The 18,786-nt window shown below is 41.3% G+C and overlaps 1 protein-coding gene across 3 annotated transcripts in view; it reads left to right on the top strand.

The window, feature by feature from the left end:
• LOC120723012 (corticotropin-releasing factor receptor 1-like) overlaps positions 1–18,786 on the top strand; it is a 91,944-nt gene that overhangs the window by 54,733 nt on the left and 18,425 nt on the right. For all 3 annotated transcript variants that reach the window (XM_040014243.1, XM_040014245.1, XM_040014244.1), the window contains exons 6-10: positions 226–332; positions 9,783–9,903; positions 10,756–10,909; positions 13,835–13,895; positions 17,223–17,295. In XM_040014243.1, coding sequence (XP_039870177.1) covers positions 226–332; positions 9,783–9,903; positions 10,756–10,909; positions 13,835–13,895; positions 17,223–17,295 — 516 coding nt within the window. The remainder of the gene's footprint in view (positions 1–225; positions 333–9,782; positions 9,904–10,755; positions 10,910–13,834; positions 13,896–17,222; positions 17,296–18,786) is intronic.

Genomic DNA, 18,786 nt, shown 5'->3' on the forward strand with positions numbered 1-18,786 from the left:
TGAACAGCTTTGCATTCAGATTTAAATTGAGCCTTGACAGCCCTGTTGGGAATGCTAACACCCACTCCTGTTTAAAATCACAGCGGGAGTCATCCGTCAAAAATCGAAAAAATAAAAGAGGATTTTTCACCCTTTGAAGTGTCCTGTCTTATCCAGAGAGAAGAAAATAAGAACTATTTCTGTGAATCAAAAGACTCATCCTGTGTTTCTCTTCTTCTTCTGCAGAAAAAAAGCAAGATGCACTACCAAATAGCCGTGATCATAAACTTCCTGGGTCACTGCATCTCCATGGTGGCGCTGCTCATAGCCTTCTTCCTCTTCTTGTGTTTGAGGTAAGTGTTGGTCTCGCTGCCACCAGTCCACTGATAATCCCCGATGTGACAGAGACGTCAGTATTTTCCAGATCCCAGTAGGTTCAAAGCGTCTCTGGTTCTTATTCAAAAACCCATTTGGTCATGGGATGAAACCTCCCCTATCTCAATCCCGCAGATGTAAAAAGGGTTTAGACGCCCGCAAAAACTAGGGCACATTTCACCCCACAATTGGGAATAATAGACCCATCTCAAAACCGGGAGAAAACAGTCTCACGGAGGCCTGCCGGGACAATCGGTGGAGGCGGAAAAGGGTTTCTCTGGCAAACCGAAATAAGCCGTGCATTAACGAGAGAAAGGTCTTAGCACCCTCGACAGCCGGGGCTGTTATCGATCGCCGAGACACCCCCGGGGAGTGAGAAAAGCGTGAAAGGGCACAGAGAGACATAATAAGTAGAAGCTCTACAGGATAGCATTTATGCACAACCTGTGTTTGTGGGCCACAGTGGCATGAATAGAGAGTGGGGGAGGAAGAAGTGTCAGGCAGCTAAAAATGGCAGGAGAAGGAGTTTGGCATTTATTACTTACCTTCTTGACTTTGTAAAGAAATTGAGAACCATTTAAAGGAAAGCTGTTTGATGGAGGGAAACGCCGAGGCTCCTGTGCACTGGTGTGGATCTGGAAGGAAGGAGAGGAGCGCAGGGAAGAGCGAGGCGTAATGTTCATTATAAAATAGTGCAATGAGCAGTTTGGCGTATTTCCTGATAATCTTACTATAAAAGACAGTTTGAAGGGATTCTTTCCACAGAAGCTCACGAGTCTCCCGCTTAATCTAACAACAATGCAGATTTATGCCGCGGACATGAAGTTTAATAAGTTCTGACTGTTTCCAAGAGCTGCATTCATAATCTCCTGTTATTTATCAGAATGGCACATTCCTCGGGTTTGTGCTGGTTTTGAATTCTTTGTGAAAATATGAATTCGAGCTTCTGCTGAGTTTTTACTTTTATTCCCAACGGTTTGAAATTTAGGTTATTGTTTGGATTTTTCTCTTTTAGTTGATCTTAGGCTTCATTTCCTGTGACATCACCGGGTTTTGATGGTTATTCTAGCGATCAGTCTCAGTTTTGCATCGTGTATTTCAGTTCATGTGTTGGTTTAATTTCTCGCTGTCTCTGTTTGTCCTCCAGGATTCCTTCATCTCTGTCCCCATGTTCACTTTGTTTTGGGCCGTTTTCTTATCTCACACTTGTTAAGTGTTAGTACCCAGGTCTGTTTCATTCGCCTTCGGTTACTTCTTGTTTTACTTTGATAGGGTTTTTATTTCTGCTTCCTGTTTGTCTCCCATCAGTTTTATTTATAAATCCTCAAATATCAGTAACAGTCGCTTCAAGGCACTTTATATTGTAAGGTAAGGACCCATCAAGATTAGAGAGAAAGCAACAACAATCAGACAGCCCCCTATGAGCAGGCACTCGGCGACAGTGGGAAGGAAAAAATCTCTTTTAACAGGAAGGAAGCTTAGGCAGGACCAAGCTCAGGGAAGGGCGGCCATGTGCACAACCGAAAGAGCGGACCAAAGACACGCTGTGAAAAAGAGCCAGAGATTAATAATCCCTGATGATTAAATGCAGGGAGCTGTATAAACACAGCCAGCAGCAGCATAACTAAGGGAGGATTCAGGGTCACCTGATCCAGCCTTAACTATATGCTTTATCAAAAAGGAAGGTTTTAAGCCCAATGTCAAAAGAAGGCAGGGTGTTTGCCTCCTGAATCCAAACTGGGAGCTGGTTCCAGAGAAGAGGGGCCTGAAATCTGGAGGCTCCAAAGAACCAGAAGTAAACCAGCACTTTAAAGTGCTTTATTGTTGTCATGTGGTGCTTTGAGGTCATTAAGATAAGACGGGGCCTGATTAAAACCTTGTATGTGAGTTAAATTAGCTTCTTAATCTAACAGGGAGCCAATGAAGAGGAGCCAGCATGGGAGAAATATGCTCTGTCCTTCTAGTCCCTGTCATTCTCTTCACTTGTCTCATTACCCTCCTGCTGGTCCTTCCCTAATCAGCCCTCTTTGATTATCCCATCTTCCACTTCAGGCTTTCTCAAAAGTGTCTGTTATGTTTGGTTATGCTCCCCGTGCATTACCCTCCATGAGTGCCTGGATTTGATTTGGCTTTGTTTGACATTTTAGACTTCTGGAATTTGTTCAGTCCTAAGTGAAAGCCATGGGTGGGTGTAGTGTAATAATCCGCACAGTAAACTGTTTGATTACTAATGTCTGTTAATAAATGATTATCTTTGGATTTTGAGCTGTTGGTAAGACAAAAGAAGGAATTTTAGTTATTCTGCTTAACTCATTCACTGCCATTGACGTCTATAGCCGTCAATTGCAGTGAATGAGTCAATGGGTTTAACTCAATGAGTTAATGAGGACAAGTATGTGGCATGAACTGTGCTACACACCACAGCATCTGCAGTGCCCATCCCTAGCTGAGCTTTTACAACACAGGAGTCAATAAGCAACATAATCCGTGGAATAAATATACACATTAAGAAAGACTAATCTCAGAGCACAGCTGAGATATAGATCAGCGGGACAGCACGGGACGCAAGCTGCAGCATAATAAGGCCCCGTTTAACAAGGCTGCACATTATTCATGACTGATCCCAATTTAAAAACACCAAACAGGAAACTGTGTGTCCCGAAATGAGGATTTACATGATGCCACCTTTCAATTTCCAGTAGATGTTACTGAGCCCAGAGCTTTCAGAAGAACCAGGAGGTCTCTGAGCACCTGATGAGCCTGATTATCTGAACTTTGCATATTTAATTTATTAAGAACAATTTTCAATTCAGTACAATTCAATGTTATTTATACAGCACCAAATCAGAGCAACAGTCGCCTCAAGGCTCTTTATACTGTAAAGTAGACCCTACAATAATACATACAGAGAAAAACCCAACAATCACACGACCCTCTATGAGCAAGCACTTTGGCGACAGTGGGAAGGAAAAACTCCCTTTTAACAGGAAGAAACCTCCGGCAGAACCAGGCTCAGGGAGGGGCGGGGCCATCTGCTGCGACCAGTTGGGGTGAGAGAAGGAAGACAGGATAAAGACATGCTGTGGAAGAGAGACAGAGATTAATAACAGATATGATTCAATGCAGAGAGGTCTGTTAACACATAGTGAGTGAGAAACAATCAGTTTGTCATTAGTTAAACCTTGTTCGTAGCAGGTTAGACTCCCTTTTGTCAGTTGCTGCAAATCCATGATGAGAATCTCATGTTCCACCACAGCCCAGCCGTGATCCATTCCACTGAGATTGGTGATTGTGGAGGCCGTCTGAATACATTAAACCCATTGTCCTGTTCAAGAAACCACCAACAACATTCAAATTCAAGCTTTGACGCTACCATCTGAATGCTGCAGCAGTGTTGCATGATGGAACGCTCAGACCAGCCCGTGCCATGTTCAGGGTCACTTAAATAACCGTTATTCCCAGTTCTGATGCTTAATTTAGCCTTCAGCGGGTCGCCGTGACCATGTCTGCTTATCTAAATGCATTGAGTTACTGCCTTATGATTACCTGAGTAGTTCCACCAATCACTTAAAACATACACAGTTTATTTGTTTGTTTGTTTTGTTTATTTTTACCTGACAAACAAGGATCAGGCTGAAGTCATTAAGTAATCTGAACGAATGGAATATTTCTATCCAATTAAAATGAATGCACTTTTTCTGTGTACCTGAAAGCGAGGTGCCTTCAGGTACGCTCAAATGGACCTCGGGATAATTAGTTGACTGCAGTTTTAAATGAGGTCGTCTGTCGCCTTGAACCCTAACACAAGAACGCCAGCAGCATGAAGAAGTATCAATTAATGTGTTCAATTAACCACCACCACCCGAAGGCCTCTGCCTTTAACAGATAACAGATAGTGCCTGGTCTCGTTTTTATCAAAGACACAAGCAGTTTAAGTAACGCTACACAAGCTTTAGTAGACCACAAATCAAACCATTTTAAATGAAAGCAAGCAAAACAAAAAAGCCAAAACACAACAAAGTCTAATAAATCTTAAGAGCATGTAGCAAAAAATTTAGGATAATCTTCCTCCTAAACACTCAGTCGTTCCTTTCCATCATTTATCCTGTGCTACAAACTTGCAGAGCGTACTGTTGGTGTTACTGTGATTAAGGTGGATGGAGTATTTGTTCCTGTTGTTTCTGTAGACAAAGGTCCAATAACCTCACTGTTTCTCAAATATCTGCTCCAGTGACTGGAAAATAGGAAGAGGCGAGTGTTACTGAGGAGTGTTTCTGAAGTTAAAGATGTTTTTCCGAGCAGAAATGTCAAAAGCAGCTGTGGGTTGTCCAACTTTAAACTTAACAAGCAGCGTGAATGGGACAAAGCAGTGACAGGAAATTGGAAGAAACGCTGCTTAATTGGCCATCATTTTAAAATGTTTGGTGCTGACCAGCACATCCAAGTATCAGGTTGTGCAGCTGGTCGCTATGCAGATGGACGAGTGCAGCATTGTAGTGGATTATTTCGTGGCACAAAACACACTTTTGCACCTAATTTGGAAAAAATGTGATAAAATATGAAGAGCAAATGGTAAAAAAAAAAGTCATTTTAATATTTCATACACTGTAGTACCATCAGGTGGTAAAGTTGTACAGAGGTATTGACCTATCAGTCGAAACGACCACATTCCCTAATAATTCACAACTAAAGAGCAAAAGTGCTCGTTGGAGCAGGCCTCAAGTGGCCATTAGAGGAACTGCAGTTTGCATACTTTGATGTTGCCTTCATTTTACAGCCTTTGAAGTTGCTGCTTATTGTGAACATCTGACCTAAATTTAACTATGAAGTGAAGACTTATGAGATCTATACTGTAATCATAATGTTCTTTAATCTGGAGCAAAAACTGGGGAGTGAGTTGGAAAACAAATAAATAATAAGGCCTGCAGGAAAGCAGTCATTGTGTTTTGCACCTAACAGCAAATAGAAAATGTAATTTGTGTTTATGTTTCAAAGGCAAAGGTACGCAGAGAAGTAAAAGTCCTGCACCGGCAATAAAAGTCAGGAGGAAGAGAAGTTGGCTTTCAGATTCTCCATCAGAAAGCAGCAGCTGGATGCCAAAATCCTGAAGTTACAGCAGGTCGTACCTCCTCATACTTCATTTCCTTTTACGTGACAAAGAACACCTCCATTTCTCCCCTTCCTGGACACATTTACGCACTGATCCCTGGCAATAAAACCCCTGTTATCACACAGCATATGGCACCTCTTCAACAGAAAACATTCAGCTCCCTGATTTTAGCCGGCTGACTTGTTTATATAAAAAAGCATGTGTTCGTGTGAGTCTCAACAAACGTGACACACGCCTTGCTCAAGGACCATTTGAGAGAAGTCAGTAAATAACCATCCCTGCGACGAGTGAACATGCAGCTCTACCTGCTGAGCAGCTGCTGCCCCACTTTGGTTGATGCCTATAAATACTCAGCTGTAAAAACTGTCATTTCAGTTCAGTTATTCATCCAAAACTGACCCAGAATCAGAAAGTGGAACTCATTCAGCCTCCTAAATGTTGTATCAGGTTTCTGAGAGTTATAGCTGTCACTGGTGGCGCATGTAACAGCATCATAAACCGGGTGTTTCTTATTGAAATGCACCTCAGGATTCGCACGTTTTCCCTACATGCGCGGACAAATCTATAACACCGACTCCTCGAGTTGATCTGACTGCAGTGAATCTTAGCCCAGCAGTGGAGCTCCTCACTGCAGACTGTGAGTGTGCTACATGGCATAATACTTACAGTGAAAAGCTTACTGTGCAATAATTCAGGTTAAAGAAAAAAATAGGCCACCCGGGCCACTTGGATTACCAGGGATCCATCTTCTTACTGTTCACACTGTCAAAACTGTGAACTGTGAACGCTGAGAAGCAAAGTTAAGTTTTGTGCTCCAAATATATCTGGAAGAAACTCTCAGAGAAAGCCAGAAATCCAAACTGTCCTCATTTAAGAGAGGGGCACAGCAGCGGCAAAGTCAGCAAATCTTCTAAAATGTCATCGTGATCTTACCTGCATACCAAACAGTGTCTGCAGCAGAATTACTGGGAACACAGTGGCCATGCTGAGCATAAATCCAGCACCATCTGAGCTGAGACCACATTTCTATTTTCAGCAGAAGATTGAACATCGTTTCCTCTGGAGAATCTTTATTTTTCCTGGTGTGTCAAATGGATTATTACATCTGCCAAGAGGGTTATGTTCTTGTCGTCTGTCAGTCTCTCCCCCTGTTTGCAGGATTTGGGAAAACTACCCGGCAAACATTTTGACGTTGAGTACCTGCCAGATGACCATCTTTTCTCAACGCCTAGTCTCGGCGGAAAAGTAGTTCCAAAATGAAAATTGGGCCGACATCAGCGACACAACGTCAATGACATAATGTCCGGGACAAAAAATGTGTACGATAAATGTTTTATTTAATCCTTTTATCAATAAATGGAGAAAGAACGTTAAACAAAGCTTTAAAAAATCGTGTTAGGACAGCTACCATGATAGCAACTCAAACTGGCACCCTCTGATTTTAGAGACCATTTCCTGTCAACAGAAAAGGAGGACACTGTGATTGGTCAAGGAGCCAATTCCTTTGTAGTGTTGACTGGTTATAACTTCATATTAGTAGCACTGTCACTGGCGTTTTATATTAAGATACTCAAAATCAATTGGACAAACTAACATGAATGTGAATCCTTTGCAGTGTCTGACTGTCTGAAGTCTAGCCTGTGATAAAATGCTGTTTCCTCCCTTGAGATGCTTTGCCTGCAGCTACCTTCAGTTGCTGCTTGTTTGTGGGTTCTCTTCCCTCTGTGCCTTCTGCTCTGTTTGGCTGAGATCAGGTAACTGATGTGTCCGTTGAAGAATGTCCCATTTCTTTTCCTTGGGTTGCTTTTGCAGTTTGCTTTGGATCTATTTGCACTGTGAAGGGTTGTCTGATCTAAGCAGAGAGTACAGCCCTGTATACTTCACAATTCATTCCACCACTGCTTCTATCAGCAGTCATATCATCAATAAATACTAGTGACCCAGTTCTGCTGGCAGCCGTGCACGCCCATACGATGCCCTCCATGATGTGGTGTGCTTCAGATTAGGAACTGTTTCTCTCCTCGTGTCGGGAAATGCATGGAGATGAGACCTAAATGCAAACTGCAGAGTCAGACTAGAAGAAAACAAAAAGTGAATCTTTACTGTGGCCGACGTCCAAAAACACAGAAGAAACCAGCAGGGAACACCCTAGGAACTTCACAGGGCTGAAACACAGCGTGACACAACTAAAAACACAGGCTATAAATACACATGAAACAGGAGGGAAACTAAACACAGCTGAATATGATCAAGGTAAACAACAGACAGGAGGTAAAACCAGAGACAATACATGGGAGAATGTGATTAGCAAATTAAAGCTGGATGCGAGTAAACTGAATGAACGGAGGGAGACACTGAGAGATCAAACTAGCTAAAATATATACATATAAATGTAATAATCAAGCTAAGAACAAGCTAAGAACAAAGAAGTCGCAATGAAGGAGAACCTAAAAGTCCAGAAACACCTTCTCATTTTTTCCCATCATTCTTCACCTTGTTTCATTTATATATTTATTTTTCCAGAACTCTTCAGGCTCTTCTAGATGTTTTCCATTCAAAGTCTAATCTGACCTTCCTGATCTTCAGTGTAACCAGTGGTTTGCACCTTGTTCTGAAACCTCAGTAAACCTCAGTTCAGTCAAATAGTTCTGTCTAAATGCACTTCAGGTGTCGTCTGTGGCCTTTCGGGCCTTTCGGTGTTGCTGACCAGTGCATTCCTCATTTTTAAGAATGCACCAGGTTTGTTGATTTGGCAGGTCCTAAGGTTTCTGCTCTGTCTCTAATAGGTTTATTTTGTGATCTCAGGCTAATGATGGAAACCTTTTTGTCCTTCATACTAAGAGTTACTTGGTTCAAGACTTGGAATCAACTCGAGCTCATTCATCTGCTTAATTTCTTACAAAATAACAACGGGAACAAGACTCAGACATGTAGCTGCTCATCAGCCGACTGATCCATTACTGTCTAAAATATGGGACTGTGTATAAAAATGGCAGTAATTTCTAAACAGAACTTGAATCACATCTTGGTTGTTTGATTTAAAATCTATTGTGGTGGCGTACAGATGCAAAGCTACAAATTTGAGTCTGCGGTTGTCGTATGATTCTGGACCTGTATGTTCAGTATCACATGAATAAAAACCCAGATCAAGTAAGATTGTAATATAAAATAATAACATTTTAAAAATTTGTGAGATTAGAAGAAAAGAAAAACAAATTTACTGCGCCTTTAACAAAGACTTGTTTGCAGGAGCATGTAGCCATTCTCTTAATTAGGTCCCATCAGGCCACACTGCCCCCACAGACAGCATGCCGAGGGCAGTGAGGTGCTTGCTGTGCTCCTGGCGTGGTGGCAACATTATAACATGATGTGGGGAAATTATCTTCTCATTTGTGGAACAACGGGATTTAAAAAACACAAAGTTATTTGATTTTTATCATCTCAAGGCTGCTTTTAAAACCTTATTTAAAATGACATTGTAATTAATCCAAACGGTGTTCGAGCTTTTTGAAGCCTGCTATGTTACTAATGGGGTAGAGCGTCTTCAGAGAGAAATAAAAAACATGATACAATTTGTACAACGTGCAATATAATAAATAAGTAAATACAATGCTGCTGGAAAATGCTGCTCATGCATCTGCTCAGTCAGCACAAAGCCAGTGAAAGTGACACCTATTAAGAATTAATGCATGCTGAAAAATAAATCACGTCACTCATGCTTGGCAGAAGAGGAAGCGGCCTTCGCCGGCTGATAATGCCGTCAGCTGGTGACAGCGAACGCGGCCGTCACTGCAGCGAGCGAGGATGGCTTGCTCAGTCCGTGCAGTCGTATGTTTCTATTTTCAAGCGCCCGCTCTGAGGCACTTGGGCAGATTTTAATTGTATCCCCGAGTGAATTTATTTACCGCATTTAAAAAAAGAAAAAAAACATCAGGCTTTCAGGGCATTACACAAACAAAAGAGTAGAGCGGGAATTAAGTCTTACTTCTTATTATATAAGTGAGGATTGATGGGAAATGTTCCTTTTGAGGCTACATCAGCTCGTTATTCTTATCTATCAGCTTCATTTTCTGTGTTTCCGATATTATAATTTGTAATGTTGGAGTTACACTGTAACTGTCAAAAATAGACTCAAACTCAGCAGGAGGAGATAATTAAATCAGATATTTCCTGCCGGCTTTCACATGTTTGCTTTTAAACTACATATATTTTTTTTATCTTTCTTCTCAGAATTAAATTAAGCTCGTGACCTAACAACAAGAGAAATGTTGGAAAAGCAGCATCAGCAGTTGAGTTTTCCCTCCTTCTGTTCTCACAGGAGCATCCGCTGCCTGAGAAACATCATCCACTGGAACCTCATAACCGCCTTCATCCTGAGGAACGCCACCTGGTTCATCGTCCAAATGACCATGAGCCCCGAGGTGCACGAGAGCAACGTGGTATGAGCCCATTTATGTGAGCTTTAATACAAAAAACCCCTAAACTTTGGTTTTAAAGTAAAGGAGATGTTTAACAGTATTTTTAATGCCTTAAAAACAAAATGAGATGAGCCAAATATATTTATTGGGTGAAATGTTCCTTCAGCGCCAGAACTCTCTAGCTTAGTTTGACTTAATCCCATAAACAGTCCTGCTGATGGAAGAAGAACATATGTATTAGACCTCTGTGTGTCAGCCTGTGTAGGAAAATGATGTTTTTACTCTTTTTATTCAATTCAGTTGAGTCCAATCTCACTGATACATCACCAACAACAAGCACTACAACAGTCACCTGTTATATTGTCGGGTAAAGGTCCTACGATATTAGAGAGAAAACCCCACCAACAACAATCAAACGACCCTGTGAACAAGCACTTGGTGACACCAGGAAGGAAAAACTCCTTTTTAACAGGAAGAAGCCTCTGGCAGAACCAGACTCGACCATGTAAATAATGGATATAAAGTCTATATGTTATATTTAGATTGAAATATTTTTGTTTACTGAATTAAATTATTTATTGGACATAACAAAAAAGAAACAAATTAATTCATTAAGGTATAAAAGTATGTCTTCCATAATAAGTTTAAGCTTGATTAGTTGAAATTGTTCTCAGAATGTAGAAATATTTACATTTTTGCCTTTAATTTGTCAGGTGGAGGTAAGACTAGAACAAGAGCAAGTACGAAGCCATGGATAACAGCTTGTAGATATGGCAGTTTTTAGAAGTATTATCAGTTTCTCTTGGCTGAATTTAATTCAGTAACTACACATTTAAGTCTGCTTAAATGCAGATAATTGTTTTCATTTTGCAGATATGGTGTCGCCTTGTGACCGCCTCCTTCAACTATTTCCACTCCACCAACTTCTTTTGGATGTTTGGAGAGGGCTGCTACCTCCACACCGCCATCGTCCTCACCTACTCCACCGACAAGCTCCGCAAGTGGATGTTCATCTGCATCGGCTGGTGTAAGCAGCCTTACTGCTTTTATCTTGAATTATCTGCATTAAAAAAAACACTTCTACAGTTATCAGTTAATATTTAACAAGGACATTTTGGGAAAATGGGAAACATTTACCAAAATTCTCTCTGATTAAATTGGCTCATAGTTACCAGATCAGTTCAGTAGATTTTTGGACCACTAAGAGTCTTTTTTTCTTTGCTTAAATAACCACTTAATGACAAATCTAAGAGCTTTTTAACAAATCTTATCTACTTACCAAACTAAGCCTAATCATCATTGACTAAAAACAAGTTACAATAAATCAGGACGGTGCAGCAGCTTGTAAATGGCTTAAAAGGTGATGGTGGTGTAAAATCCAGTTTTAAAGGGCTGCATTGCAGGCTCAGTGTCGTACTCCAGTCATCTGACGCACACAAAAATATATGAAAACAGCTTTTTTTACTAGTTCAGGCATATTAAAATATGTATAAACAGACAAAGCAAGGGAAAAACAAACAAATATCTGACACCAGCTGACGCACGCAAGGATGCAAATATGATGAAACTCTGAAAGAACTAATACATTCACACACCATCAAGTGGCATTTTATTAGCAGTACACCAGTACTGGATTGAAGCCACACTCATGCATACTTTGAGAAAGATGCAGCGGAATTTTTTACAAAGCAAACCAACTGGTTTAATAACAGCAGTTTAGATAAATCTCATTAAGTGGAACATCAAACACTTCTTAATAGAGTGATAAAAAGGCTTAATACAAGTGTAACTAACAAAATTGTAGCAGTTCAAAATAAAACAGCAAAAGAAACCTGATGTAACCCTACTTGTGGTTTATTAGCAAGAATGACCAAATTCCCACTAGGCCAGTATCAGATAATCTAGGACTGACAGGAGCCCAAGGTATAAACATCAATAAGGAAGGACCACACCAGGGTAAACAGTGCACAGCTTGTTATATTTGACACAGCAGCTGCAAATAAATGTACTTGAAACAATAAAATACAAAATAGTTCCCCCCTAAAAATAACAAACTAAATAAAAGTGTGCGCATACAGCTTTCTCTGAGTCAAATGTATGAATGAATAATGTTGGATAACTGATGGATGTTTGGGGCCGTTCGGTTTGTTTAACTGTTGTCCTACCACACGCCGGTGAAGGAAGCGTCAATGGGAACGAAGCTCTGCCTTCAATAAAACCTCAGCAAATCCTATCCACTTTTGGGTTCCACTTAACTGGAACTGTGGAATCACTGCTCCTCGATGGAGGTTTGCTTCAGACTGCGTCCGTCTGTCCAGTCATCCTTTGACCAGATAACAAGAAACCTGACGTTGAACAGGGTGAAATTCGGAAGAACCAAAAAAACACATGGCATTGTATGAACAGGAATGAAAAGGCAACAAATCATCTGATTTGTCCACTTCTTCCTTTAACCCAAAAAAAGAAATGACTAAATCGTTTACATCATACACCCAAAAATTACTTTCTACTGCTCTTTTTTTCTAGCTGGGCTACACCGACATCATGACAATACAGATAAAAGATGGTGGCTAGCTTGGTTTGAGAGCCATATATAACCTCTAAAGGTTCATCTAGCTTATTCTTCCACTGTCAGAGCTAACGCACAGAAAGACACAACCATTCAGTTAGAATCACCAATTAACCTATCCACAATAACTGCATGTCTGTACTGTTCGAGGATGGTGGAGTACCCTGCACACAAAGTCAAACCCAGGACCTTGTTGCTGTGAGGCAACAGTAGAGTAGTTGTTCCAGCATTAAACTAACCTCTTCTGGAACTAATTTAAAACTTAAAGTCAAGAAAGTAGGTTTAATTTTCCTACTAATCTCTCAGAAAGAATTCCCAAAATGTCAAGCTAAGGACACTAAATGCTTTAGGGTTAGATTCACTTTGACTAATGGGAGTGTGTTGGCCCAGTCACACAGGCCTACAAATATATCGAAACTCCGCCAACCTGCCGGCCACTAGAAAAAAAGCCTGTAGGCCCGTGTGACTAAAACCTTATCAAAGAGATATCTCAGAGTCCAACTATGAATTTCAGAGCTGTGAGTTTCATCTCAAAAGACGTAGCTGAACATCAGATGCTATTTTATCAAACAGCAGGAGGCAGTTGACTTGATGGAGATCTCAGGATTTTGTGCGGCAGCTGGAAAATGCCTTGGTGTGGAGTTCACTGTCAGCCTGTTTCACATTGTCAAACTAAACTTTGAGTTGTTGAGATTAGGTGTATTGTCTAGCTGGATTACATTTCCCTCCGGGGATGATGTGAAGGCTCGTGTGAAGGACAGACCGCAGCACATTTCATCAAAATAAATAAGGTCAGATTTTCTGTGCTTCGCTATATGTTGGATCACTGGCTTCGGGAGGACATCATTGCTTTCCACAAGTCAGGAGGTGGACAAGAGGAGAACACTGCAAGAAAAATGTAATTTATCAAGTAATCTGGAGCTGTGAGGGGAGAATTTCCTGCTGATGACAGTAAATTTCCCGCAGCGTGGAAATATTCCAGAGATTTGACTTAAATGTGTGACTCGTTGGCTCGTAGGGTCTTGACGCTCCTGTTAGTATCATTTAAAAGTGAGTGATGGCTGTTTTTTCTGCTTTATTAAGCTTTTATAAGTCAGTAAATCACAAGATCACGCCGCATTATCGTCAGCCAGAGTCCAGCTTTTTATTCATTCACAAAGAAACATTCAGATGGTGACAAGTCTTGGCTTGCATCTGTGGATCACGGCACACAGACAACAATTGCTTCTGACAGAGCTTGGCAGTCACTGGTGCTGTGCTTTTAAAAAAAAAAGAAAAGGATTTCATATTCCAGCATGAAATCCCTGGAGTGATATTTTGTGATTTGAATAGCAGAGAAAGATGAAAGAACCACCTGTCATTTTGTGTTTTTTTGCCTTACAGGTATACCATTCCCGATAATCGTGGCGTGGGCCATCGGGAAGCTCTACTACGACAATGAGAAGTAAGCCTCTTTTCAAGATATTCAACAAGGAACTTTTTATTCTATCCGGGTAATAAAAGGACAAGGGCAAAGCGTTACATTAGGGAGATGAATGTCTATTAATAATCAGCCGTAATCACATTTGCATTGTACAATATTCTTAATTACACTCGAGCCCTGCCAGCATTTCATTGGGAGTGCTTGCTCTCTTTTCACACCTATTAATGAGGTGAAAATTGATTCGGCAATTTAGAAACGGGCGCTGAATAATTGGAAAAGTCGGTTGATACGCTAGATTTCTCTAATTGTCACCAAATGCAATTAAAAGGCCAAAACCAGATTCTCCAAAGTCCTAAATCTGACTCCCCTGTGCTTCTGAGCTCTGCTGTTGTCCAGAAACTGTTAAAAACTGTGAGTGACATATTCCTTCATTACCACGAGCATACGCTGTAGTTTATTTTGATTCAGTCCCCCCACACAAACCATCCTGCTGCCAGAAATATAAAAATCGCTAGAGCAGTGAATGCATCGGAATCAATTTAATGGCCAAGTCTGATGACACATTCAAGAAATTTGGTTCCAGCTCCCATCAGCAGCAGAGAAAGTGTCTGCAGAGGGAAACATACACAAAGATAAGTAAAAAGTATACGCAACTGCATTAATGAGATTTTCCTGACAGCGAGTTGTCTATTGAAACATTAAGACTGCACAGACAGCTCATTTACACAGCTCATTTAAACCGAGTAAAGTTTTATCCCACTGACCAGTGCAAGACCGTGGGTGTGATTGAACAGTCAAATATTCACACCATTTCTATGTTTTACAGAAAGCAGTGTTTCCCTCAGAAGTGATATTTGGGTTCCAAGGACCTCGTTAGCTTGCTTGGCACCATATTAGTGTTACTTAACACTTCCCAGTAAATGATGCAGTCAGGCTGAAGGTTGTTGACGTCTCCGGTCTAGCTGATGTCTTGAAACTGACTGTGATGAATGAACGCAGACTTCAGAGGCACTCTTGATGAAACAGAAGACAAGCTGTTTATTTGGATGATAAAAACTCCAACGTGAATCCAAAACAGACCCAAAACAAAGTCCAAGATACAAAGTAATAACATCCAGGCAGCGCAGCACATTACAACGCAACTAGGTCTAAGTGAAAGACGAGGTACATATACACACAGACGAACGCGCTGTGTGCTGATGAGGAGTGGAAACAGCTGGGGACCAAGAAACAGGTGAAGCTAATCAATGGTAACGAAAAGACAGAGGGCAAGAGACTACCGAGATAAAGCAGGAAGTGTTTTCACACAGAAGCACACATAAACTTGACACAGAAAGATCCAAGACTAGAAAGGTTACAAAAAACTCTACAAGCTTGCCTTAAACAGAAAACTAATGTAAAAACACTGAAACAGAGAACTAAAGGCTAACGATACAGTTCACTCTAACCTTAACCAGAAGTTTTCAGGGATACAGAGCTTGTTCACTTCTTACTGGGTTACAGCATCATGCTGCATAACTACTCACTACTCAGAGAAGATACAACAAAGCATTTTGCATGGAGAGAATTTAAACCTTTTGGATTTCTCTGACAAGCATATATAGAAGACAATAGAATCTAGTCTGCAAGTTTCCTTGCAGAGAACCCAGAACTGGCCTTGATTCATCGGAGTGTGAGTATTAGATAAACAGCATTTAGCTGTAGAAAGGAAGTGCTTGCGTGAATGAGACATGTTGCATAAAGCACTTTGAATACTCAAAAGTACTATACAATATAAGAACCAACCCTTTTACCTCAAGAATTACAGAAGAAGGCTAAAGTTATACTATCTATTATACTCCATGAAAGGATCTAAACAACACATAATTTAATGGAAGTCACCGTTGTAATTCAAGTCTAACTCTAAACCTTTAAAAGTCATTTTGCAAGCTTTTCTTTCCTTCTTTTAGTTTGTGACTTGTGGTCTTATAGTTGTTAAACGCCATCGTGTGAGCGCTTACACTGCTTTGCAGTTTTTAGGTTGAGACTAACATGCACAGTTTGAAGATATCCTCAGTATATCAACCTGCATCATACAGTACAGGGCTCAGCTGAGCAAGAAAACACACGATCCAAATAAGCAAAGCTCAAGGAAAGCAACAACCAAAAAAAAATGACAACAAAAAGAACCCAGGCCGCAAACAAAGACCTGACAGCTGAAGGAGGGAACGCAAACCTCCCAGATACACGAGGCAGCAATCAGCTAAACAAACCCCGACAACACGGAAGCAAAATGTGACACGTGAACGAATGAAAGTGCTCCGTGAAAAGAAAACAGCAAATCAAATGAAGGCCAGTGATATACACAGATACAAAACCATGTCGACGGTATGAGGAGAGAGGGAACAAATGCAACCAGGCTGCAGAGATGATGGAGAGCAAACACACAAAATTCAAAAGAAATACAGCAAGACGCTAAGTTAATCCATTCCTCTACAAACTGATTGAAATCCTCCAGAAAAAGATTACCATTGATTTAACTCTTAGGCCTAAATCTTTGCCGATGATGAAACACAATCCCTCAGAGACATGGGATTTTTCGTGTAGGGGTGGGGTGGGGGATACAGTTTTTTATTTGTGTGTGCTATTGTGCTTTTCCTTTCTTGAATGCCACAAATTTGGAGAACTTTTATTTAAAACTCATTATCAGTGAGGACTCAGACATCAGAGGGTTAATTATCGAAACAGAGTCACTCTGTGGTTCTTTCATTTTTAAGGGGTCAGTTTGTGCTCAAGGAGCATTTTTCGTAATTCATCAATGAACACAGACTTACTGGAGCCCCTGTTTACGCACGAATATCAGTATATTAAGAGTAGAGACTGTACAAACAAGGGTGTGGCACAGGTAGTGGAAGAGTGCTGTTTGTATTATTACACAGATAAAAAATAGTCCCCAACAAATGCTCGGTTTAATCCTGTTTGAGTACGATTTGATGAAAACCGCAGGGGCCAGCTGCCACCAGCTGCCTTATTCCCTCTTGATTCATTTCAAGAAAATTACATAAGATCCTTTCTTGTGTTCTCACGAGGCTGGCAGATGTTTTCATTTATATTAAGGCAGAAGCCCTTAAATGTTACTTGTTTTAAAGGGTTAAAGTCCTGAGAGTATTTCCCACCTCTGGCTAAAATAATCTGGCTATAACTCATATTTTGGGTGAATCACTGACTGGAAAACACATGTTTAAACCCCTTGAGCACACATTGGGAAATGAATGCCAACACATACCGAAGGGGAGGAGATGAGTGACAATATAAATGGACCTGCTCGTTAGAACAAACCATGACTGATTGCTTTTGCTGACATTTCAGGTGCTGGTTTGGGAAGCGAGCTGGCGTGTACACCGACTACATCTATCAAGGTCCCATGATTCTGGTTTTAGTGGTAAGAGTCTCTTTTTTTGCCCTTCAGTAGTAGCATGTGCTTCAGAACCTGCTCGACATAATTTGCAGGTACAATTAGTCCTCATTATGTCTTTGAAATGCCTGACAGGCGTGAAAAGTTGGAAAGTTGAACACATATTTCAATGATAAATGAGCCGGCCCGACGTTAGCTCTATCAAGATTAACGTTTAACTTGACAACCTCTGGGACTCATTTTGGACTTCAGGCATAAAAACATGAATAAAGTCCAAATATATGTTCAGTCTTGAAGGAATTATCTCTTACACTAGGCTATTTCCACCCCCTGGGGTGGGTGCCTTTCATCACAAATCAGCTTTTGCAAATCTGTCTTGTCACTTGAACTGAAAATATCTCTCATCTGCATCCAGTTTGCCATCAAATCACAGCTGAGATTAATCTTCATTCTAAACTGTATGTCAGCTCCAAGAAAGACTTCTCCTTCAGCATTCGGATATGTGTTTTTGTGACTCACCCTCACCCTGCCAGCCGTCCCTTGTGATTCTGAGCCCTTCAGCTGGGCTCATGTGAAAGGTCCTCGAGATTTTACAGAATAGCTGGGGACTCGTGTGAGCTTTGCTCAGCTCTCGTCTGGACTAACCCTCTCCTGTCTGAGCATCCAAAATACATCGAAATGTGTAATACAGAAGGATAATAATGCACAGATATCAACACACCATAGCACAATAAACACAGACAAGCAACATGGGAAAGAGTTCCAGTGTGCACATCTGATCTGGGACCGCTGCAATCTTTCGACTGCGCCTCCAACTGACCCGATGTCCACATCAGAGGGGAGGTAAGCGTTGGAGGTGGCGTTGGATCCGGGGTAGGAATGGGAAGGAACAGACTAAACACAGTCGTTATCAGGGTGTTTTGTTCAGCTCCAGCCTTGCAGCTGGCGCCAAAGGGGTATCCGCATAAGTGATGGTATTTTTTACTTTAGTGCGAACAGCTCATCTAAATTTCAAAGCAGTTCTACAGTCCAACACTGGTCTCTCAATCTCCCGTTGGAGAGCCGCGAGCTTCGCCATACTTGCGTTCTGTGATGTTGTCATTTCTTGTGCTCAAGGAGCCAATTTCTGAGAACTCACGGCAGTCCAATTTGCGCCCCGAGATGTTATTCTGAGCGAGCCCTTCCCAGATGTATCCAGTCTGCAGTCAGAGATCTTATTCTGAGTATTCACGGCAGCCGTAGCCTCTCCAAGATCTTATCCGTGCTGACTCAATGAGCCCATTTTGAGAAACTCACGCCTCTCCCATCGTTCCAATCCCAGCGGGCAGCCTTGTGGGGGTTTGAACAGCCGGTTCCACTTTCTTAATTCTTCAATAAGTCAGGGCCAAGCCAGCTCCGATCAGCCAGAACCCTGTTACCATGGTTCCGAATAGGTAGATATCTTCAGCACTCAGGCTCACCCGAGCCCAAACTTCTCGTTGAGAAAGGGGTGTCAATTGCATTTAGGGACCAGTTGAT

Source organism: Simochromis diagramma, unplaced genomic scaffold (assembly GCF_900408965.1).
Source record: "Simochromis diagramma unplaced genomic scaffold, fSimDia1.1 OVJJ01000669.1, whole genome shotgun sequence".
Taxonomy (NCBI): domain Eukaryota; kingdom Metazoa; phylum Chordata; class Actinopteri; order Cichliformes; family Cichlidae; genus Simochromis; species Simochromis diagramma.